The sequence below is a fragment of the Parasteatoda tepidariorum genome, chromosome 9, assembly GCF_982258835.1.
Source record: "Parasteatoda tepidariorum strain Cologne lab strain chromosome 9, Ptep-v5.0, whole genome shotgun sequence".
NCBI classification, from domain to species: Eukaryota; Metazoa; Arthropoda; class Arachnida; order Araneae; family Theridiidae; genus Parasteatoda; species Parasteatoda tepidariorum.
This window is the reverse complement of record NC_141763.1, coordinates 62,344,120-62,369,555: the sequence shown is the minus strand read 5'-3', so window position 1 is coordinate 62,369,555 and position 25,436 is coordinate 62,344,120. Positions and strand designations below refer to the sequence as shown.

The following is a 25,436-nucleotide window of genomic DNA, read 5'->3' as shown; positions in this document are numbered from 1 at the left end:
ATTGGCAAGCAAGATACTTTTTCATTTTTTTTAAACAAATCTAAATTGATTTAAATCATAACTTGAGGTTATAATTTAATTTTATAATGGCAATATTAAACCATATTACAGATCATAACTTTACCATGTTACAGATGTCACTGATATAGTTGGCACACGAGCCAGAAATGGCTATACCACACTGTGTAATTGTTCCTAAGAAAAAATTGAGTACTTGGTTTAAATAAAAAATATTAATATGTAAAATTAAATTAATGTATAAAATCGAATATCAAGTAAGTAAAAGAGTAAGGTTTATCACTAATGAGTAGATGTAAAGAAGGGTAATAGCAGCCAAAATAGCATTGTCCTGAAAATTTAAGATATTGAGTTAGAACATATTTAGCAGTTAATGATTCAATACAGCTAAAGCAGGTTTGCCTAATAAATTGCTGAAGTTGGCCTAGTAGTGCATAATACCTGTATAACCGCAAACGATTCAGTACAATTTCATATTTTCTTGGCAGAGTGAGTTAAAATAATGGTTGTATATTTGGTTTAATATTGTATAAGAGCATTTCTCATGAAAAGTGTCAATTTATGTCCAAAATTAAATTTCACTACTTTTTTGATAAATAAAACCCCTAAACATTTTTTTCCAAAAAATAGTCATGATTTTGCACTTAATTCATCAAAAAACATTTAATTTAATCATTTTTTACTCACAAGAAAAATTTTTTAAAGTTTCAAATATCAGATCGGTAACATGTCCCACCTAAGGATTTTAAACATGCAAACAAATCATGTGCATTTTATAATATCGTTTTGAAACACTGTTATACTAAAACGTATTTCATTTTTAACGCTCTGTTTATATTTTATTCGATTTTTATAAATATCTTCTCGTAATTGGCGAACAGACGCAAAACAGGTGCGTCCCAAGTTTCTCTGTCAGATCGGTAACACGAACATATCAAAGCTATTTTCTGACTCAAAACTTTACTTACGGCAGAGATACCACGTGATCGGAACAAGGTACGCAAGATGGATGCCGAGATATTCGCCATTTTTCGTTACTGTTCCTGAAATGACAGGTAAGATTTTTTTAAAGTAATTTGATTACATGCGTACTTTTTCGTTGATCAGATCGGTAACGTACCCTGAGATGCGAAAATTTTATCGTTTCAAATGTTATTTTATATCATATACACAGTATTTGATTACAAAACAACGACAACGTGTTTTTACTTTTGGATGAATCAGATTGCCGATGTAAAATGAAGAATACTTTACAAATTCGTCAGATCGATAACATTTAAAAATGCCCAATTTGTTACCGAAATGATGCCAGCGTTACCGAAATCTCAAATTTTTTTAATTTCTAAAGATATACTTTTTTATACGAATATTTTTGTTCGTAGCAATAAATTTTAATAACATTAGCTTATTAGGTTGTATTTTTTGCATATTTTATACCTTGCAAGGAAGAAAGTAATAAAAAACTGAGACAAATTGATGTTGCATTAACGGGGCCGCGAACGCCAACTGCTACACATTTGGCGTAGAAATTACATAGTTATAGAGATTTCTACGCACTACACATCAGGAAACTAAAATTACGCTTTGTCGCAATCGTACGAATGACGAATTGTTTCCAACCCTTTTTTGACCGAACATATTCGATTTTGGGGTTTATCCTGCAGCTCCGATTTTTGATCGATTTCTTCCGATTCCCGGAAATTTAATTCAGGAATTTCCAATCTGTTTGCATCCATTTCATTGTCTAAATTATTCTCTAAAATCATGTTTTTTCTTAAACTAGACAATGCATACATACTATCGTATTTTATTATTTCGTTTCCGATCAATTTATTAAAAAAAATTTGCATTGTGCTCAGAAATTTCAAACCCATCATCTAAATTTGTCCTGCTGCCTGGCTGATTATTCCCCCTCCTCCAAACTTTTTTTTTATTTTAACAGATATTAAAATCTTTAAAACCTTTTCAATGAAAAGAAAAATCTGCCATTATTAACTGGTTTGAAGTGACATTTTGTAATTGTCAAAAAAAAAAAATTCTTAAAAATTTTTTTTAATTTAAATTTTTGATTTTTTTTTCAAAGTTAAGCAGCTGTGTGAAATACATATTTTCCTATTTACAGTGTCAAGAGAAGTTTAAACTTACTCTTTGTCGTGGAGATGTCTAAGAAAATCTCAAAAAAGAAGCTTAGTGAAAAAGAAATGGATGAAAAACGTAAAAAATGTCGTGAACGTGTTAGAAAACACAGAGCAAAAATGACAGAAGAAAAGAAAGCTGAGAAAAAAGCAAAGGATCGAGAATACAAACAAAAAATGAAAGAGGCTGGAGTTATCAAAAATATAAATGAATTATCAAATAGACAGAAGCGGATGAAGCGGAGACAGTGGAAAAAAGACTCTCGCAACTACAGAAGAAAACAAATTATGAAGAAAGAAGAAATAGTAAAAGAATCAACAACACTTGGAAGAAAAGGATCCCCAAGGGTACCAGCTGGGAGAAAAGTGGCCAAACGTACTTATATGAAAATGAGAAGAGATATTCAATCAATGAAAACTAAAATAAACAAAAAAGATAAAAAGATTGAAACTTTAAGGAAACAAGTTTATCGCCTCCAAAACAAAAAAAAAATGGACCTTTCCCCTCGTAAACAAGTGAAGAAGATTGTAGGTAGAAAGAAAGTTTCACCTGCTATTAGGAAAAATTTACTTCTAAGTTATGCTCTTATGTCAGGCCTGTCAGATAAAAAGAAAAAACCTGTCAAAATGAGAAGGAGAGACGAATGTTCAATCATATAATTTCCCTTAAAATTATTAAGAAATATAGAATGATTGGCCATCTGAAAAATATTATATCTTACCAAGAGTTCAGAAAAGATTTAAAAATGAAAAACGTCTACTTCAAACGATCCAACAGAAATCAAAAAGAACGACTTAAACTGCAACAATCAGTGCACAAGTTTTTGGAGGAGGATATAAATAGTTGCATGGCACCTGGTGCAAAAGACTGCATTACAAGAAACAAAGTAAAACACCAAAAGAGATACCTAAGAAACACAATGCAGAATTTGCATAAAATGTTTCTGGAAAGAAATAATACAAAGATTAGCTATTCAACTTTTTGCAGATTAAAACCCTTTTGGATACTCAAACCAAAGGTAACCAGTCGGGATACTTGTTTATGCACAAAGCATGCAAATTTTGAATTTCTTTCGATAAAACGAAATTACCACCAACTTATAAAAGAAAGACAAGCGGAAGAATTATGCACCAAAGTTTGCTGCGATGAAAAAAACAAGGACTGTATGGAGAGAAACTGTAGTAGGTGTAAAAACAAGACTCTCCCGGTAACCTTAATCGGAACTTCCTTAAAGGAAGAAGATGAGACATTTTATTACCAGTGGGTTAAAAAAAGAGAGAAGATAAGAATGGGAAGGACAAAGTAATTACAATTAAAGATAAAATTGTCTGCACAGTTGGAGAGTTAATCAGAAAAGCAAATATTCAAATTGAACCTTTTTTGAAGCACGTGTTTATCATGAGACATCAGTTTAATGCTGTCAAAAAAATAAAAGGTTCTCTCAATGCAAATGAAGTAATCGTTTTAATTGACTTTTCTCAAAATTATGCTTGTAAATTTGGATCGGAGATTCAGACCATGCACTTTGGTTCTAATAAGCCTCAGGTTACATTACACACAGGTGTTTTGTATCACAATGATGTACAACACTGTCATTATGATCCATCCAAGCTTGAGCAGGTTATATCTTTCTGTTCAGTTTCACCCTCCCTCCGTCATGATCCAAGTGCAATTTGGGCCCACCTCCAACCTGTATTAAAGTTAATAAAGGAATATCTGCCTAGTGTGGATACTATACACTTTCAAAGTGATGGACCAACTCCACAATACAGAAACAAATGCAACTTTTTTCTTCTAACTTATTTTGCCTCAGCATTTGCTTTTAAGGAGGTCACATGGAATTTCTCGGCAGCTGGGCATGGGAAGGGTGCAGCAGATGGTGTTGGTGGATCAATTAAAAATATTGCTGATCATGTTGTAGCTTGTGGATCTGATATACCAAACTCCAGTGAACTGCTTAAGGTCTTGAGAGAAAAAGAATTGAAAGTTAAGATCTTCGAAATTACAGAGGAAGATATTAAAAAAATAGATAGCTTTGTCAACATTTTATTGGAACCAATTCCAAACACAATGAAATTACATCAAGTTACTTGGAGTCACACGAAACCTAAAGACTTATCCCTAAGATTACTCAGTTGCTTCAGCTGCATGGGAGATGAAATTTGTAAGCATTTTGCACCAAGTCCTGCCACATTTACATTTCCTGAAGAAAATGTTCTTCACCAAAAAATTGAAAAGAAATCTACAAATATAGCTGTAGGTGATTGGCTAGCTGTTATTTATGACAATTTGTGGTATTCTGGTAAGTTTCAATTGAAGTTTTAACTAAGTGAAATTATTCAAAGCTCTTTAATTAAATTAATGAATATGTAAATCTTTTGTCTAGGTTCAGTAGAAGAAATTCAAGAAGATGGTTTTGTGCTGTCATTTATGCATTGTTCTGGAGATAAATTTTATTGGCCATCACCCGAGGAAAAATTTACAGTTCCTGAAAATGAAATTATGTGTATAATATCTGATGCACCACAACCGATCTCTAGACGCCATTTCATTATTCAAAATAAAAAAAAAATATGATGACATATTGATTAACATTTTAAATTCATAATGTAAAAGTCATTGATCATGAAATAAAGTAAATGTGTTTATTTTGCTTTGTTTTTACAATCATGTTTTTTTTTATGACTCAATCTTTTTCTTCTTTTTTTTTAAGAAATGTATTTTTTAAAATTCAATTTGATTTTTTAAAAAATATTTTACATATAAAAAAGTTTTAATATCACTTCTAATGAATACTGATGTATCAACATCAGATCCGTAACGCAAAGCATCAGACCTGTAACAGCTTAAAAAGTGACCCCCCTAGGGAGGGGGTACATGACTTTCTTCACCTTACCCCTGTTGTTTTCTTGTATTAACATCCAATTTTAAGTTGAAATGCACCATTATCTTTCTCCTATAAAATTTTTTTAAAATTTGTAAATTAGACTATTAAATTGACACTTTCTGTGATAAATGCTCATAACTTGTTATTTGTTTCCTCATTTGAATTTTTTTGTCATTCTGACTGGACTTTTATCTTGCTTTAACAGCAGGTTGACAAATATTTTCACATAGAATACCTAAGCCATTTATTAAAAAAATATGTAAATTCATCTTTGAACAACTTTTTTTAATGCTATATTATCATAATTTTCTTTAAATACTCTTTGCATGTTTTTTAAGATTCAGAAATACATTTGTAATCTTAAAATAAAATGTGGTCTTACAGAATATGTTTTACAACTAGGAACTGGAAAGATTTTTACTGTGTTCATATTCTGTGCAAAAAAATCCCATATTCAATAATTACTTTTTTCTAATATAAGTATAAACAAAGGGTATTAAACTTACAATATATTCTAAGCATACAATGAAGAAATTCAAAAAAAGTTATAAAGTTTAAAATTTCCTTTAAAAATTACCAACTGTTATATTTTAGGCACTACGTAATAAGGAAATTTTGCTTCTTGAAACATATTTGCACATCAATATGCTTATTTAGTAGATTTTAAAAGTAGAAAAATTATTTAAAAATTAAATAATCTCATAATAAAATGCCTATCTTCAAACTTCCCCAAAACAGACTTATTATGCACTTTGAAGCATATACACACGGATTGTTTTGTTGGTTGCGAGGATCGAACTTACGACCTCAACCAATCGTGTAAACAACTGCACCACTTTACATGATGTGTGACCTATTTTAAATAAATTCTGAAAACAGCATTGTTAAACGAAATTATCAGCATAAAATGCACAAAGGTTTATCATTTCCTATAACTAATATTAAAACTATACTTTTCAAAAACTACAAAAAAAAGAGTTATTATATAAACAGACATTAATCAAAATTGTTTTTCTGTGTAATTTATATATCTCAATATTTTTAAAACATCTTGACTATATATGCAACCATGTAAATGCACGAAAATGAATAATTTACCTGAACCCCATATACCTCTTTCAAATTCTAATTCATCAAGTGACTGGTGAACAGAATAAGAAGGTGGACCATGTCCAGAACAATCGTGGGAGTGCATAATTTAGTCCACGAAACTTTCCTTCAAAACAATATACAGTCCATTAACAATGAGCTGCTACGTTCCCTACATAAAGAATTTTCAATTTCGAGTCTAGAAAAGTTCAAATTTTGATAACTAATTATGTACTTAATACATTGAGTAAGAATAAAATATATATGATTTTTAAACAATTTAAGATACAAAAAAATAAAAATTCAATTAAAAAATATGTACGTCAAAGGACATTTGACACATGATAATAAATAATTATATTTATTTATATTTTTGATGGAATATTAAAACGTTATTAGCTGCTTATTTTTGTCCGATTAAATAACTGCTTTATTCTAAACGAAAAACGATGTTTTAGCTTTCTGCCGGTGATCGAAATGGGCTACAGGTGGCGTACAGCAGAAGTCTCTACGTATGTCAAAACTTCATATGCTTTCACCATTAACATGTGGAGAGGCACAGAGGAAAGAAGTACGTTAGTTCCATCTTTTAAGTTGGGAAACTATGGACATTTATGTATTCTGAACGTTTATTTTGGAACTTTTAAACTAGTGCACAAGTTTAAAAGTTTTTGTGCCTGGTGAGATGTCAGGTTAAAAATATGACATTTTCTCATTCTCAAAGATGAAGATATAAAAATAAAAAAAAGGTTTCTCAATTATGCATCAAAATTTATCTGTAACTTTATAATAATTCAAAGACAATTACATATTGAAAAAGTTTCCGTTCTTCATATTCCATTCTTTTTATTACCCACTTATATTTGACCCAACTCAGAAGACAAGTGAAAATAAATGAAATTATGTTTCTTAATTATGCATCACTAATAATCAATTACTTTATGAAAGTTTCAAGAACGATTATATTGTAAAAGCTTCCGTTGATTCAAATCTCTGATAGAAAATTTTACAGAGGATGAAAAATAAATGTACAATTTATAGTAATTCTTATTTATATTATATACGATTCAGTTATAGTAATCTTATTTATTTATAATGTACTAATCTCAATTATAACTCACCAATTTTTTTAAATAAAAAATTGCAAAATTTTACTAAAAAACGAGTTTTTCTTTAAACTATGATGCATTTTTTTCTCTAAATATTTTGAAAATATTACAAGATAGTTAAAATAAAAGTTAATAAAAACAAGGCAATAATTATACTAAACATGTTATGGCTAAGAATACGCAAAAAATATAGCGATTGATATTCTTATTACTGTCGAGTATGTAATATAAATGTTACTAAGCCCTAATATGGTATTGTTTTTAAGATTACTTTAATTAAATGATGAGCAAATTAATAAAGATTTTTTGAAGTTGAAATCTTTTTTGCAGCAAAATATAGATAACCGATTACCAATCGTCTTACCATCTAACTCTAACTTGGAATCAAACTTCAATTAATGTTTTTCATTTTTTATTCGAATGTACTTTAAATTAACCTAATTAAAATACTTATTTTCTTATTAGGCATAATTACCAAATTATTAGGTACAGTTATTGTTTATTATTACCGTATATTCCGGCGCATAACGCGCCCCGGCGTATAACGCGCACCCGTAATTTCTAATTACTTTTTTTAAATTTTAAGATATACGCTTCGTATAACGCGCACGAAAATTTGGATTGTACATGTGCAATATCTCATCTTTCAAGAAGGTAAATAATAAGTATTTTTCCCTATCTTTTGCAAAAATAAAAGAACTGAATTTGACATGTATGCAGTGGCGTAGTTCTTGGGGGGGGGGTTCACCCCCCCCCCCGAAATTATTCGTGACTTGTTTAATCAAAATGGACAACTCTATAAAAATAAATACAATTTAATTTACAAGTGTTTTTTTAAATAAAGAAATAAAAATTAATAATAAAAATAAAAATTAATAATAAATATAAAAATAGTATCAATATTCTTCATCTATGCAAAAAACAATTGTTAGTTTCTTTTTCATTTTACACGTGACCACGCGAGTAATATTGCTGACGAGATCAATTTCAAGGCCGCTGTCTCAACCAATCTCCAGCATAGGGGGTAAAAATAAAAGAGATGGGAAAAAAGAATTTTAGTTTATGTTAGTGATTGATTCTTTCGATTATAATCATGGATCGTTGGCTAATTAAAAGGCCAAGAATTGAAACAAATAATGACAAAGATATTGACTCCGTTTCGATAAACGATTGTTTCACTAATATGGAATGTTGTTCGAGTTCAGGAAATAACTCAAAAACAGCAGGTAAGCAATATTTTTTTGTCAAATTTTATTATTCCAGTTTAACTTTCTTCTGATTTTTGCTAATAACGTATTTTCTTGAAAAGAGAATTTTCATTATTATAAATTTTAATTTCCTCAGCATAAAGAAAAGCAAAATAAAAATAATATTTTTTTTGTTGACTTTAAAATATTTTATTACACTTGATTCTGTTCTATTTGCTTGATTTAAAATTATTTCATATTGGACATGCCGAAAGATATAAAATAATTGAATAATCGTATATAATAAACATTTACATATTTGAAAGAATTATCTTTCAGAATATTTTTTTTTTTACATTTCAATTATTCTTATAAATATGTATAGTTCTATTCTAGATTCCTTCAATTATACACTTAAATATCGAGTTGAAACAAAATTATAAACATTTTTTTTACCCATCAAATATTTTTTCCAAATTATAAGCGTTGCAATCGTATGAACGGCTTTTCTTATTCAATACTGAAAGTTTTTTTTATATTTTCAAGTTTCAAATTTGCTTTAATTTTTAAAACTTTCCTTTGTTTCACATTTTCATTAAAAACATAATTTTCATTGCAGTTTTAAATGAATCAGTTATCGAAAGTGGAAGTGATCCGATGTTAAAAGATATTTCGCGTTTAGAGCATAGTAAAAAATACACTGATGAAGAAAAATGGGAAATTTTAAAAAATCGTCGTATGCCAAATGAATCATTTAAGTTTCCTACTAGTGGAAAAAGAAAATTAAAATTTCAAAGAAAATGGCTGTTAAAATTCCCTTGGTTAGAATATTCAGGAAATTTGGACGGTGCATTTTGTCGATATTGTTTTTTCTTCTGTAGTGAAGAAGTAGGTAAGGGGAACCGTACAGTGCCAAATTCTCTTGTGAAAAAGCCTTTTAATAAATGGAAAAACGCTAAAGAGAAGTTTAATTATCATCAAAATTTAGACTATCACAAAAATGCATGCGTGTCTGGGCAACATTTTATAAGCATTAATGAAAATAAAATTCCTAACGTACATCTTCAACTTGACACTGCGAAACAAGTCACAATTAAAGAAAATAGAAAAGTGTTAACATCAATCATCGAAACTATAATTTTAATAGGCAAACAAGAATTAGCTTGCCGTGGTCATTGTGACTCCGGACCGATAACGATGAAAGCTCCATGCCACAATGATGGAAATTTTAGATCTCTACTGCGCTTTCGAATGGCAGCGGGGGATGAAAGTCTAAGGCAGCATTTTGCTCGAAAGGAAGCCGCTTCTAAAAGCCGCTACGTAAGTCCTCAAATCCAAAATGAGCTCATTGAAATTTGTGGAAGGACTATTTTAAAAGAGCTTGTTGTTAAGATCAACAAGTCTGAATGCTTCAGCATATTAGCTGATGAAACTCCAGACGTTAGCGGGGTTGAACAATTATCACTGTGTGCCCGATATTTAGAAAAAACCGAGCAAGGACTAGTTTTGAGAGAAGACTTTTTGACTTTTGTGCAAGTTGATGACGTCACTGGAAGAGGATTATCAAATAAATTAATCAATACTTGCAAAGAATTAAAGTTAAATTTGAAGTTTTTAAAAGGTCAAGGATATGATGGCGCGTCTTCAATGAGCGGAAAGTTGCAAGGGTGTGCAGCTCGTATTAAGGAGATGTATCCACAAGCTTTATACGTTCATTGTGCAAGCCATTCTCTTAACTTAGCCTTAAGCGATACATGTGTTAATTCCTATTTGAGGAATGCCGTAGGCGTTATAAAAGAAGTGATTTACTTTTTCAGGCATTCATGCAAAAGGGAAGCCATTTAATTTCTCTTTCACATACTTAACTTGGCTCTTCGCGTATACATTTAGTCCCGTTGAATAGCGATGAAATCTTTATTTGTAAAATGAATCCACCCGCGCAATAAAATATCTCAAAGAAACCAAATTCCCATTAAAATCAAGACTATGTTGAGATATTAGTTCATCTCCATCTGGTCTTAAGATCTTCCAGACACCGGCTCTAACATCTGGATTTTATAGATCACATGACATGAAGGAAATTATATGTAACACGTTAAAAAAGTGTACACTTATATTTTAGAAATGGAAGGATAAAGATGTGTCTCGGAGCTCTGCTCCAATTGTATATAATTTGTAAATAGATTCCTTTATTCTTTTCTCAATAAAAGCATAGAAAATGCATTATGTTGTCATCCTTATATAAAGAATATTAAAAATATTAAAACATGACTGCGAAAATTGGAATCAACAAAATAATGATTCATGAATGAAAGCCACGGCTAAAGAGTTTACGAGGAAAATAGAGGAGGAGCACTACATCAAAGTCGACAGGATTCTCTCTGTCCGGAACCCCTATGGAATAGCATGTGAATTTAAAGATTATTGCAAGCAATTTTGCTTTGAATGAATGAACTGGAATTAAGAGATGCAACATTAAAAGTTTGATGAACTCCCGTTATCGGCCCCTTCTCTGCTTGGGACGGAAAGTCGGAGGTTCCTTTTGCCCCCCTGAAACCCGATGGAGATCCGATGATGAAATTCGCCGCCCCTATAGAGATCTGAGGGTGAACTTCGTCGAAGGAGGGATGACCTTACTTCCTACCTGTATGCTCGCTAAGTGATCTTCGCCGCCCCTGTTCTTGATGCGCCCTAGGAAAAAGACTGACTCTCGCAGGAGAAAATATTGAAGAGTGAAGGAGGAAAGGGACTGACTATTGTGCTTTTTTTTTATACTGTGCGCTCGCGTTGTTGAACAGATGAAGATCGGTTCACCAACTTGGAGAAATGAAACATATTTTGCTTTTAGAGCAGAAATGTGCAGTTAAATACCTTGTTTTCGCGTGGAAACTTTTGGATAAAAAACCATACAGACACCATTCGTGGTACCCATGCTACGCGCAAATGACTCAAGCGTTAAGAAGATTGCGAAAGTTTATAAAGCAATCAAAACTGCCCAAACTGCTGATGGACTTCGTTTTGTCACCAGTAAATGACTTTGAGATGTTGGAAAAACATGCCATGGATTTTTATGGAGATTTTGAAGTTCACCCTTCAGAATATTTAGATACATTCATTCGTAAACTGTGCAGAAAAGAATATTTGGAGAATAAAAGGCGACAAAGGGAAAAGAAGCACAGAAAATAAGATTTGCGTGCTGCTGAGAATTTGTCATTGGGACTTACTTGTACTTACTTATTTGACATTATTGCAATCTTTCATCCAAATTTTGTGAGTTTGGTGTTTTCATTATTATTCACTTAATTATGAACTAGTATTATATTTATAGTAGCCCTCATAATTGTTACTAGTACCCTTTTGACGAATGCATGAATGTAAAATTTTCTCGTTTCATTTGTATTCTGAAACTTAATGTCTGAGTAAATGTGATCATAGGTACAAGCTCTATTCTGAAAAAAGATCGTAGGTTCAAAACTTTAATATTATTAGGTGAAATTTTTTATTAATTGTGTGGTTAAGATCATGTTTGTTTGTTTTCTGCTTATGAAAACGGTTGAATAAGAAGATATTTTCCAACCATAATAATGGACAAGATTTTTTTCTTCCTTTTTTTATGCAACTGACTCAACAGTCTTTATACTGAAATCCCTTAAAAAATAAAATTAAATAACTAACTTTCAGAAGCGAATGTTCTAAAATGCTAATTTAGTTCTTTTTCCTAATTCAACAAGAATGTATCAAATTAGCTAATTTACCTGTTATTGAAAAATATTTAAGACGAATTTTACATTAATTTTCCATTGTTTTAAATTTTTAAAAAATTGCTGTATTACCTTTACTTTGCACAAAGTTTAATTAAAAAAGTTCCTTATTATATAACGTTTTGTGTTGTGTATATTACTGTGAAATAAAACTTCTTAAAAAAAAAAAATTCTTAATTGCCTCGAATGGAAAGATATTGGATGTTGTGTTCCATCCGGGTGCTCTTGTTTAAGGACTGCACCTATAGCCTCACCAGAAGCATCTACATACAAATGACATTTTCTTTGTGGGTTGAAAAGACATAAAACTGGTTTGGAAATTAACGCGTTTTTTAACTCTTCGAATGATTTTTGACAGTCTTCAGACCAAACAAACTATCAAAATCCTTACTTACCATCTTCTATTTAACTATTTAAAATGAATATTAATCTGGATGATTCAGATCACATGATCTGAATTACAAAAACAATCTAAAAATAAAAACAATATTCAAATATATTGTTAACAAAACATATGAAACTACCTCAATTGCAATGGTTTCGTACTAACTCTCAAAATTTTTTAAAATAGATTATATAAAACATTTATAAAAACACTCAATATTCTACTTCTTAAGATGCTAAAGTAACATCTACTTTAAAAATATAAATATAAAAATGCAGTTGCAACTAAACAATAGGCCTTAAAAATTGCTACGTACGTTTAAATCCTTGTGACATTAGTCACTTGATTGAGGACCTATTAGCATGCTTATAAAACTTCATCATTATCCTAAATCTCTTACAAAAATCTCTTAAATATTCATCTCACAGAGCTTTGAAATACTCATAAATTTTCCCTCTTCTGTTACACTTTGAAATAGTTATTCAAAATATTCTCTTTAACCAACTCCTTAAAATACTTCAAGTAAAAAAAAAACTAACTTTCCTCTTCATTTCTATAAATCTCAAATACACTACTTAATCTCAGTAATCACTATTCTTTCTAGTACATACCTTACAACAACTTTTCTTATTTTCACAAAATAATGAATTTTAGTACTCATTTTCACTAAAAACATTCATTTTTTAGGCCTAAAATTTAAAAACTCAATTTCTTAAACATTTTTGGCATCGTTGCCACTTCTCATTCTTTGTGACTGCATGTTACTGTATAAAGTACAAACACCTTCATAAAATGCAAACATCAAAATATAAAGTAAAGAAAAATACAATTCCGAACATAATTTCCAGTTATGGAAGATCCTGGCAACCTTAAGTGTGTCATCATCAATTATATGCATTTGTGGTTTAACATTTCCACAAAGACAAAAGAAAAGATAAAGCTTCGTCCACATAACCTGTTATCTCAGGTATGGGTAAACACTACGCTGGTTTTCACTAATTAAGGGTCGGATCTTCCAGAAAAGGGGTAATATTTCTTCTCATCATCATCAATATATATGACAGTTCAAACTTAGTCTTAATGTATAACAAAATTCACAATTTTTCCTTGAATAATTCTTCTTATTAATATTATTTATAATAGTTTAGGATCATTTTTAATAAATTACAAAATTCAAATTTTCCTTATAGCAAAATTACAAAAATATCATAACAGAAATTGACTAAAATTTACATAAAATGTACTCTTAATTTTCACCTTCTGGTGTTAAATGAAATTCTTCAACTGGATAAAAATATCTTAATTTGGAAGAATGAACGATTTCAGTTTGATTATTATATTTATCTATCTCAAAGTTTACATTAGAAAGTTTCCTTAATATAGTGTAAGGGCCTGAATAAGGAGAAGTTAATTTTCTAGTGTTAGGGTATTTATATTCTTCAAATTATTACCAAATCTCCTTCTTTAAAATCTGCATTTTTAAATTTTAAATCATATCTAAGTTTATTTTTCAAATGACGTTCCTTGGTTTTTTCGAAAGCTATTTCTCTGGCTTTTTCGACTGGGGGGTATAAAGGTTGATCAATAGGGGAATCAAAAGGCAAGGAGCCAAACAATAAATAAGCAGGTGGAAAAGTTGTAACAGCATGAGGAGTATTATTATATTCAGACACAACTTGATCAAGAAATTTAGTCCAAGGAATCTTTTTAGAAAAGTTATTTACTTTACATTTTAATCTAGTAACTATTGATTGTCCTACCCTTTCTGATTTTCCATTACACTGTGGATGGTGACTAGTTGTCAGCAACTGTTTTACATTATGATTTCTCAAAAATTTCTTAAATCGACTAGAAGTAAAGGCTGGGTTCCTATCAGTTAATAAAGCCTTTGGGGCATAGGATGTAAATAAAGGCTTCAACAAATTCGAGTACACTTCTGATGTAATATTTTTGCTACAAAAAGCCCAGATATATCTGGTACAATGTTCAAATATTTTTTAGAAGAGTTATAATAGTTAAAACCACCTACAGAATCCAGTGATATTAACTCAAAAGGTTCTTACTGTAACAAACCGTATTTTTTCAAGTGTGAGATCTTATTAAACTGACAAGTTTCACAGTGCTTAACATAATTACTAATGTCCTTAATAATATCTGACCAATAATAGTATGGGGAAATAATGCTTAACATTTTCTTTACACCTGGGTGACCATATTCTTCATGTACTTTTGAAATTAATTCTTCTCTTAAGGAAAAGGGGACTACAATTTTAATTAAACCCTTCTTACTAACAGTTAAAACATCATTAATTTTCTTAAAATTAGGATTATTTACATTATCAAGCCTTTGATGTTCAATTAATTTTTCTTTTTGAATTAAATGAGTTGGATAGCAATTATGGTGAGAAATTTTATTTCTAGAGAGCATATCTGCCTCATAATTAGTACTTCCTTTTTTATATTTTATCTCATATTCATACATAGATAACTTTAAAGACCATCTAAATAATCTACCGGTCAGATGTTTCACATTTCTCAACCAAACTAGAGCTGCGTGGTCTGTATGTATGGTGAAAGGTGTTCCATGAAGATAATGTTGATATTTATCAAGAGCATCTACTATTGCTAAACATTCTAATTCAGTAATTGAATAATTTTTCTCATAAGTTCTTAATTGCCTCGAATGGAAAGATATTGGATGTTGTGTTCCATCCGGGTGCTCTTGTTTAAGGACTGCACCTATAGCCTCACCAGAAGCATCGACATACAAATGACATTTTCTTTGTGGGTTGAAAAGACATAAAACTGGTTTGGAAATTAACGCGTTTTTTAACTCTTCGAATGATTTTTGACAGTCTTCAGACCAAACAAACTTAGCATCTTTTTTAAGTAATTTATTTAACGGCAATCTTAACTTTGCGTAATTTTGAATAAAACGATGATAAACATTAATCGAACCTAAAAACCTTTGTAATGACTTGACGTTATGAGGAGGCAGAAGTTTTTTAATTGTTTCTATATTTGCATCATTAGGAGAACATTTACCTTCGGAAATTTCATAACCCAAAAACTTAATACTTGTTTTACAAAAATCACACTTAGAACCTTTTAATTTGATATTTTCTAACCTACAAATTTCGAAAATTTTTCCCAAATGAGCTAAATGTTCTTCAAGAGAATTACTATAAATTATAATATCAAAGAAATTTTTAGCAAATTTAATATTATGTTTTTGTAGTATTTGGCGGATAGCTCGCTGAAATATACTTGGGCTGTTCTTCCAACCAAAAGGGAGTCTTACCCACTCATATAAGCCAAAATTAGTGGCCATCGCAAATTTTTCAGTGTCACAATCTCTAATTTTTAAATGCCAAAAACCTGAACATAAATCCACTTTAGAATAATATTTTGCATTCGTTAAGTCATCAAGAACATCATCAATTCGAGGGATAGGTTCAGCATCTGCTTTGTTTATTAGATTTAATCGTCTAAAATCTATACAAAGTCTATTTCTTTTTCCCTCATCTTTTCTGGTAACCATCGTTACAGGGGCTGAATAGGGACTATGTGAAGGTTTAATAATATCATTTTCTAACAACTTTTTAATTTGTGTCTCAATCTCTATATTATCTTGAGGAGAGCAACGATATGGACGTAGAGATATTGGCAATTCAGAAGTAAGAATAACCTTCTGAGGCTCTAACCTTATGAGTCCAATATCATATCTATCCTCACTAAAAATATCATTATATTTTTCTCTTAATAAGGATAGTCTCTTATCTACTATTTCCTGTGGTGAATTACAATCCACAGATTCAAGTGATTTAGATTTAGAATATTTACTCGTTGGTGATGAGCAAAGACTATCCTTAACTACACTGAGACAACACTTTGAATGAGTTACAATATTTTTAGAGCATTTGATTTCATTTTCACCTTGAATAACAATTCTTTTATCAAAATCTATTTTAATATTAAATACGTACATGTCAGGTAGTGATAGCAAACAATAATTCAAATTCGTATTAATACTATACATTTTAATTTTATTTGTCAATTTACCGATACAAACATCTATTTCAATTAAATCAAAATCATGAATTGTGCCTTGTGTTTGTTGCAATGGCACCTTATCTCTTTCTTCAATTTTTCTATAGTTAATATTTTTTAATAATTTTGAGGGAACAATTGATATTGTTCCTCCAGTATCACAAAGGGCCGGAATTTCAATTTTTGTGCCATCACTTCCCGACATAATCATATCACAAAAATATAAAGATTTTAATTGTCATTGATCATTAATACCATTTTCAACACCATTTCCAACATTTTTGTTACATTTGTTTTGAGAAGACTTATCATTATAATTTTCACTCTTTTTGTCATATTTGTTTCGGGAAGATTTATCAGAAACAGTTCCGTGGTGAGTTTTTTCAGTTGATCGTTTCATTTCATTACTATTATATTTAGACTGATTACTATACTGATTGAAACCAGCTCTATATGGGTAATTATAATTTCGTCCCATATAATGCTGTTGATCAGTTTGGTATCTGAACTGTCCGGGACCACTCTGATAATTATTTGTAAAATTTCTTTTTACTTGTGGTGCATTATTTGTAGCGCGTCTCTGCAAAGTAGGAGAAAATTGTTTTGGTTTCGTACCTGTCTGTTTATTTATACCGATTCTTAAAGATTCAAATTCATCTAGTTTTTCTGCCAAATTTAAAGAACTATTCATAGAATTCCATGTATCAAGAAAATGTTGCTTTACTTCATTTGGTACTCTAGTTTTGACTTGGTTAGCAATAATTAATTCCTTTAATTCTTCAAATGATTCTATCTTAAGCTCAGCTAACCAATCATTAAAGTAAGCAGATATTTCATTGCAAAAATCGCGCCAAGAATCTTGAGATTTCTTATGAGTTGAAAAGAATTTAAATTTTAATTGCTCTGGATTAAGTTTATACATTTTTAATAATAAGGTTTTTATATGTGAATAATCATGAGCCAATTCACCCGGTTCCCGTGTTAGTTGGTTAACAATATCATGGGGTAACATATTCAATAAATAAACAACATATTCGGTTTCGGGAATATTAGCCAATTTGGCCTTAGTTTCGAAATTTTTTAAATACAAAAATATCTCATCTTTATGGGGCTCAAACGGTTGTGACAATCTCATTAAGGAAAGGTTTACATTAGATGAATTTACACTTGAACGTGTTTCCTTATCATTACTTTGAAAAGTTAGTTTATAAAGTTCAAGTTCTGGATTTTTAGCCTTTAAAATTTATAATTCTTGCATTTCTTTCTATTCTTCTAGCATACGACTTACAATTTCTTTGGTTAACCCCTCATTGTAATTCTCATCTGATATTATTTTTTTCCTGATTTCGGAAACTGGTTCGGTATCACTTACTAATATTCCTAACTCATCTGCCAAAACAATTAAATCAGCTTTTACTAGTTTACCTAAATAGGATATATCTTTGTCATTATTTTCTAGACTTAAAACCTTTTCTCTTAAAAGTTGTAATTCTGATTTCTCCCGTTTTTCTTCTAAAATTCTATTAACTATTTCTTTAGTTATAGATTCGTCATAATTATCTTGCGTTACAATTTTATTTCTTATCTCTGGAACTGTGTTATTTTCATTTACATCTAATTCTAATTCATTCGCTAAAATTACCAGTTCCGATTTAACTAATTTCCATAAATATGCCATTTTTCACAACAATAATTATCAATAACTTAAAATAAGATACTTATATTTGCAATAAGAGAAATCAAAATCAAAATCAATTGAAAATAAAAATCCAAGTATTACATTTTTAAAATACCAATACACTCTATATACTTTTTAAAATTGCAATACACTCCATAATAAAATATAATTTCTATTTATAACTATCTTCAGTATTGTAATAAAACTATTATTTGTAATACACTTAATTCAACAAAATCATTTTCAAAACTTACCGATTTTCATCTGTTCTACAAAGCGAGCGCACCGTATTAGAACACAATAAACAGTCCCTTTCTTCCTTCACTCTTCAATATTTTTCTCCTGCGAGAGTTAGTCTTTTTCCTAGGGCGCATTTAGAACAGGGGCGACAAAAATCATCACCTCCGCGAAGACACAGGGCGGAAATAAGGTCATCTCTTCGGCGAACACATAGGGCGGTAATAAGGTCATCCCTCCTTCGACGAAGTTCACCCTCGGATCTCCATCGGGCTTGAGGGGGGCAAAAGGAACCGCCGACTTTCCGTCCCAAGCAGAGAAGGGGCCGATAACGGGAGTTCATCAAACTTTTAATGTTGCATCTCTTAATTCCAGTTCATTCATTCAAAGCAAAAATTCTTTGCAATAATCTTTAAATTCGCTTGCCATTCCATTGGGATCCGGGCAGAGAGAAATCCTGCCGGCTTTGATGTAGTGCTCCTCCTCTATTTTCCTCGTAAACTCTTTAGCCGTGGCTTTTCATTCATCATTATATTGCTGATTCCAATTTTCGCAGTCATATTTTAATATTTTTAATATCCTTTATATAAGGATGACAACATTTTCTATGCTTTTATTGAGATTAAGAATAAGGAATCGATTTACAAATTATATATACACGGAGCAGAGCTCCTGGATAGATGCTTACAGTTTCATTTCTAAAAGATAAGTGTACCTTCTTTAACGTAACATATGTTCATGTCATGTGATCTATAAAATCCAGATGTTAGAACCGGCGTTTGGAAGATCTTAAGACCAGATGGAGATGAACTAATATCTCAACACGTCTTGATTTTAATGGGAATTTGGTTTCTTTGAGATATTTTATTGCGCGGGTGGATTCATTTTACAAATAAAGATTTCATCGCTATTCAACGGGACTAAATGTATACGCGAAGAGCCAAGTTAAGTATGTGAAAGAGAAATTTAATGTTCTCAGAGACCAGATAAGCTTATCTGCAGATAGATATAATTCTTTTTGAGTTTAGTCTCAAAAGATCCTTTTAATTTTATTAAGCTAGTATTTTAGATACTAATATATATATATATATATATATATATATATATATATATATATATATATATATATATATATATATATATATATATATATATATATATATATATATATTATATATATATATATATAATTTGTATGTGTGTGTCAAAAGTAGATACCCCCCCCCCCCGAACATTCATCAAAACTACGCCACTGCATGTATGTGAGGGTAGAATTGAAAGAGCAATAATGTGATTCTGGATCGACAAAAATGGTGCTAAATTGTGGGTAAAAAACATCTGACAAATCCGTCCTGGTTGCGTAAGAAAACCAGAAAGCCTTTTAGAGTGGGACATGTTTAGGTCCCACCTTACAGATAATACAAAAAAAGTTGTAATTATAATTCAAAAAAATTTTAATAATTGTAATTGATAGCGGAAGACGAATATAATGAACTATTTAAGTAATAACGAAAATCAATGAAGTATATAGGTAAAGGTATGTTATTTCTTTAAAATAAAAGTATTTTTCTATATTTAAATTTTTTTAATCTATAATTTTTTATATTCGGCGTATACCGCGCACCCGTAAATTCCAATGTTATTTTTTGTATTAAAAGTGCGCGTTATACGCCGGAATATACGGTAGGTATAGTTACCAAAAGCATTAATATGTGATTTATCTTCACAGCAATTTCTCTGTTTCTGAAACTTATATTTTGGGGTAGTGACAAAAATGTTTCTCTTCTTTTTGTAGTATTTTTAAAGGAAAAAAACACATTTGTTTTTAATGCTTGTTTTATATTTATTTCTGTTTAGAAGCAGTTTAATTCCTTTTCAAAATATGTCAGATAAATGGAGAGTTACGTGGATAAAGAAAGTAAACAATGATAAAGTGATGGTTGGTCACTGTGACCTCTCAAAGATTTTCACAATTTACCAAATTTTGTTCTCTTGATTGAAAAGAAAATTGGAATTATTTTAATGAAACGGCCCTGATTTTCACAATATTGTATTTCTGTTTGGTATTCTACTAGATTTGGCCAAACACCAAATAAATAAAAAAATTGTTGACTCCTATTTTATTAAGAAAATTTAAAATTAGTTTTAAAGTGCTTAAAATTTTAAAAATTTTGGTGTTTCATATACAATTTTAAAAAGTTGTATGCGACGAAATTTTTCTGATTTCCAAAAAATTTTTTATTTGGTTCAGACTGTAAATTATTTATCTAGCTACTATTCATCTTCGTTCCAAATTGATTTTTTCTTTTTGTATTTATTAAATTGTTCATTATTTTATTTATTGACTAGAATAATTATATAAAAAACCGTTGAATCAGAAATATATAAACTTGGTTTTATTGCATTTGAAATATGATTGTTGATATCAAGATTGAAGAATCATACTTAAGTTTTAATTGTCTACACTTTTTTAAGAAGTTCTTTTATTTAGTGGTAGTAAAATAAAAATTGCAACAATAACTGTTATGTTCAACGTAAAAATCGAATCAAAATGCAACTTACTGGATAGGTTAAAATTACATTATTACTTGTGTTTTAGCTGAACTTAATTTTTGCTTAGCTATAAGATAATTTCCAGATTTTTTACACACACACTTATAAAGCTACTCCTTTTTTTTTTTTTTTTAGGAAAACCATCACTTAACCCTGATCATCTAGATTATATTCCTTCTGCATTGGATGGACAGGAAAAGGTTGAAAGATTTGAAAGAAATAAAAAGCGTAAAATATTTGATGTACAACAGACTTCTTCAGGTAATGTTACTGTGCTATATATGATTAGATTTTTATTATGTTTATGATACACTAAGTGTGTAACGAGCCCTCATCCCCCTTCATCCCAGAAAACTATCCCCAGATGGCGCCGCTGGTGCATCAGAAGTAATAACTTTTTATTTTTTCAAAAACTTAAAAAACAGTGGATGTAATGTAACTAGAGACGCGCCATGCAGCGCTAATACCTAACTCAATGTTATGATCACTTTATAATCATCATTTACCATTTCATGTAAATTCATCTTCATCTATTTGTAATTAAAACCAATAAAGGTTTATGAATCATCAAATTGGCGGTCTAAAGATAAGTGGAACATTTTCCACTATTCATATAGAAAACAAGAATTTATTTAGATTGAACAAAGTGTGTGTAAAAGATATATTTCTTTCACCATAATTTTAAAAAATGAGTGTTACAAAAAGTATGATTACATATTTATGAAGCATATACAGGTAAGAAAAGGCTTTACAATGTCAAATAAAATAGTGAATGTAGAGCCTTTGTGATTTAAAGCATAAAATCTATATCCAGATTAATTTAACACAAAACTATATTTCGCCCACAAGTGATAAAATTAACAATTGAAAGTTGTACTTTCTTACTTGTTTTGCCTCCCACCCCTCCTTTCTACACCATTTAGGATTTTATAAGCCATGCATTAATTATAAAAAACTAGGAGGCTTCGCCCCCTGCTCGCCAACCCCCGGAACTGCTTTCGCAGTTCATTTCGGATTGCTTCGCAATCCGATGCTCGCTCATTGGATACGTTCTTAACGTCTAGCTTTTGTATACTTTTTTGAACACTGAAGTTCCGAAAATTTTTCACTGTAGAAAATTCTAAACCTGAGCATTTCAATATTAATTTGAAATTGAAAACAGTTAGCATATTTTTCTTAATCACACTATTCTAAATTTCAGTTGTTGAGAAAAGTAACTGTTGTAAGTTTTGTTTTGAAGTCGTTCACACCAGAGGGCTAAAACCATGCGTTGTAAAACAATATGAAATAGTACTGAACGCCGGATGTAAAGCATCGGCTTCGATGAAGATAATTTTGTGAGAATGTTTTTGATAATTCGGTGAGAATTCACCCGATTAGACATATGATACTCACTACGTGCTCTTGCGCGCCGAAGCCTATCAGTTGGGTATACTATAGCCTATGTCACAGATCGTGTTATTCCTACTAAATTTAACTAGTAAACAGCATTTTCTGCGAACCTGATTTCTAGCAACAAGTAAAAGCATCAAACGAAGTGTCTTGTTTATAAGTCGCTACTCGCCAGGTTGGAATTGTATTAGTCTAGTTCCTTTGGAAATAATTTATATTGTTGTTTTACCGAAGTTTAAGAATTTAGTAAACATATTTAAAACTCAGTTTATTAATTAAACTAAAAGTAAATGTTATTCCTAGTAAGTGGAAGTCAGTGCCGTTCCCGGCGGGTATGCAGCGAATGCCCCGCTCACAGGCGCCCAATTTAAGGGGCGCCAAATTCAACTATTCGAAAAAAATCAAATTATAGCATAGCTGTAAACTTTAATTACAGGAAGAAACAGTAAACTAATATAAGAAGTAACTTCTACACTGGAATTTACATGCAAAAAATCTGTTGTCGGCGTGTCTTCAAAGAATGCCGCTCGCCTTTGGCGGCTCGCTCGACAAATAATATACATGTTATTGTTTTTATGCATTTATCGGCGGCGTCGCGGCGTGTGCCTCAGAGAGGTCGAAGGTGCAAAAAATATTATTTTCTGAAAAGTTCTCGAAAAAAAACTTTTATTCGGCTCCAGATCTTAGTGGTGATATAAAACAGGAGAATGTGGCTTGTTTCAGTCAGTCAGTCAGTTCAGTCATCGACTATTCGTCGGTGAATTTTGACGATTAATAATAATTTCATTTGAATATAATATTACGTGTTGCCGTTGAGTTGCTGATCTTAAATCTTAAGGTAAGAGAAGATGAAAGAAAACGTGTTATTAATATTGGTATCATAAAACTGTTTTTCAACGTTAAAGTGCTATTTTAAGAACTAAGAACAATTTTTTTAAAATTTTCTCCTTTTTTTTATTAACTTTTTCTTTTTATCATAAAGGGTGTTAAGAATTGTATTCGTTTATCGCCAGTTTTCTCTGAAAATTTTGTCATGAGAAAAAGTTAAATTGGGATTTTTAGCGTTAAATTTTTTTGTTTAAGAATTAGGAACGATTTTTATTTTGGTTTCTATCTGCCTTTACTCTTTTAAAAAACTGCAAAATTTCTTTTTCAAAAACTTTTGCTTAAGAAGACGTTTTAATTATGGCGCAGCAATTAAGAGGTTTTGGATTTGACTATTCTTTTTCTTCACATTAAAGTAATTGGAAAACTGTGATGCTCAGTTTAAAAATATTCTTTCAAAAATTAAAATTTAATTTTGTTTTTCCAGTTTCGTTTTTATGAAAAGTCTTTTTCTGGGTGTTTTAATAATAGCAAAACATTTCTAAGAGTTATTCTGATAGACTATTATTTCCTTTAACGTTGTTTCATGAATGCGTTTTTCCGTAAAATCTTATTTTTAGCATTAAAGTTCTGTTTAAAGAATTAAGAGGATTTTTTTTTTTTTGAACAACTTTAATTTTTTTTTTAGTAACTATTAATCAGTTATTTTTATTTACTTTTTCTAATGGATAACTATTGCAATTTTTCAATATTTCGATTCGAGAGTTTTCTTATTATATTTTGACTCCGGTCAGCTTTTTTTCAAATTATTTTTTTTATCTCTTCAGAAATGAGCGATGGCAGTAAAAAAAAAATTGTCTGGAGCCCAAAATAAAAAACGTCGATTGAAATTGGAGGCAGAGCGGGATAAACTCAGTGGTTCGCTGAACAAATTCCTTCAACTCAGCAGTTCTTTGGCGAATCCACTTCTGTCAAGAGAAGAACAAGTTGTTGCAGAACCGATGATTATTATCGAAGATCAGCAGCCATCCACGTCTGGAAGTTCTGGAACGCCTGTTTCACCTGATCCAACTCCTGAACTGGGTCATCCGGTAAGCGAGAATGAAGAAAGATCTGAGCACAGTGACATTGCTGATATTAGTGATATTGATATTGTATGGCCAAATAATTTGAGTCATCATCTAATCCAATCAATCGGGACAAAGGGAGCTGTTCAAATTAAAGAAAATTTTCCTGTTGATGAGTCTGGTAGGAAATTTTCAGCAACGCAATATCTTAGGAAGTTGCCAAACGGCGAAATAGTTAATAGGGATTGGTTGGTGTATTCTAAAAAAATTAATTGCGTATTTTGCATTTTTTGTAAAGTTATTAGCGCTTTGTCTCATCAATTGACCACTGGGTACTCCAATTGGAGGCACCTTTCAGTTAATATTTCCCGACATGAAAATAGTATGGAACAATAGAAAGGGGCTCAAAAATGGCACGAATTAAAATTGCGTTTGAGCAAAGATTGCACAATTGATAAAGAGCAACAACATCATTACGAAAATGAAAAAAGACGATGGCGTGCAATTATCAAAAGAATGATTTGTATTGTGCAATATTTGGCCAGTCAGAATTTAGCATTCAGGGGTGACAGCTCTAATCTTTTCGAATCAAATAATGGTAATTTTCTCAAACTGGTCGAAACGATTGCCAAATTCGATCCGATTATGATGGAGCACCTGAGCAATATTCAAAGGTCTAAAGAGTTGAAAAAAAACATGCCCCATTATTTAGGCAATCACTTTCAAAATGAATTAATCCATCTATTATCAAAAAATATTCGCATAGAAATTTTGAACTGCCTCAAGAAAGCAAAATATTATTCAATAATTTTGGATGAAACTCCAGATGCTAGTCATGTTGAGCAGTTGACTTTCATAATTCGCATTGCTCATTTTTCTTCAAATGAGGTTGAAATAAGAGAACACTTTCTAGGCTTTTTTAAAGTTTTGGATAGTACAGGAGAAGGGCTTTTCAATCTGTTGAGAGATGAGATACTTCCAACTTTTGAAATTGACTTTCTTAATATGAGAGGTCAGGGTTCTGACAATGGCGCAAATATGTCTGGGAAGCATGTGGGCATT

At 30.7% G+C, this 25,436-nt stretch overlaps 1 protein-coding gene across 3 annotated transcripts in view; it reads right to left on the bottom strand.

Annotated features, from left to right (window-relative positions):
• The window catches only part of LOC107455347 (uncharacterized), a 31,521-nt gene extending 12,767 nt beyond the window's left edge, over positions 1-18,754 (bottom strand). The window contains exon 1 of one of the 3 annotated variants that reach the window (XM_087152002.1): positions 18,555-18,754. In XM_087152002.1, coding sequence (XP_087008128.1) covers positions 18,555-18,564 — 10 coding nt within the window. In that variant the 5' untranslated portion in view covers positions 18,565-18,754. Of the gene's footprint in view, positions 1-6,139; positions 6,762-18,554 lie in introns of those variants that run through there. The other 2 variants (XM_087152001.1, XM_016072873.5) reach the window with 2 other exon arrangements.
• Between the last annotated feature and the right edge of the window lie 6,682 nt (positions 18,755-25,436).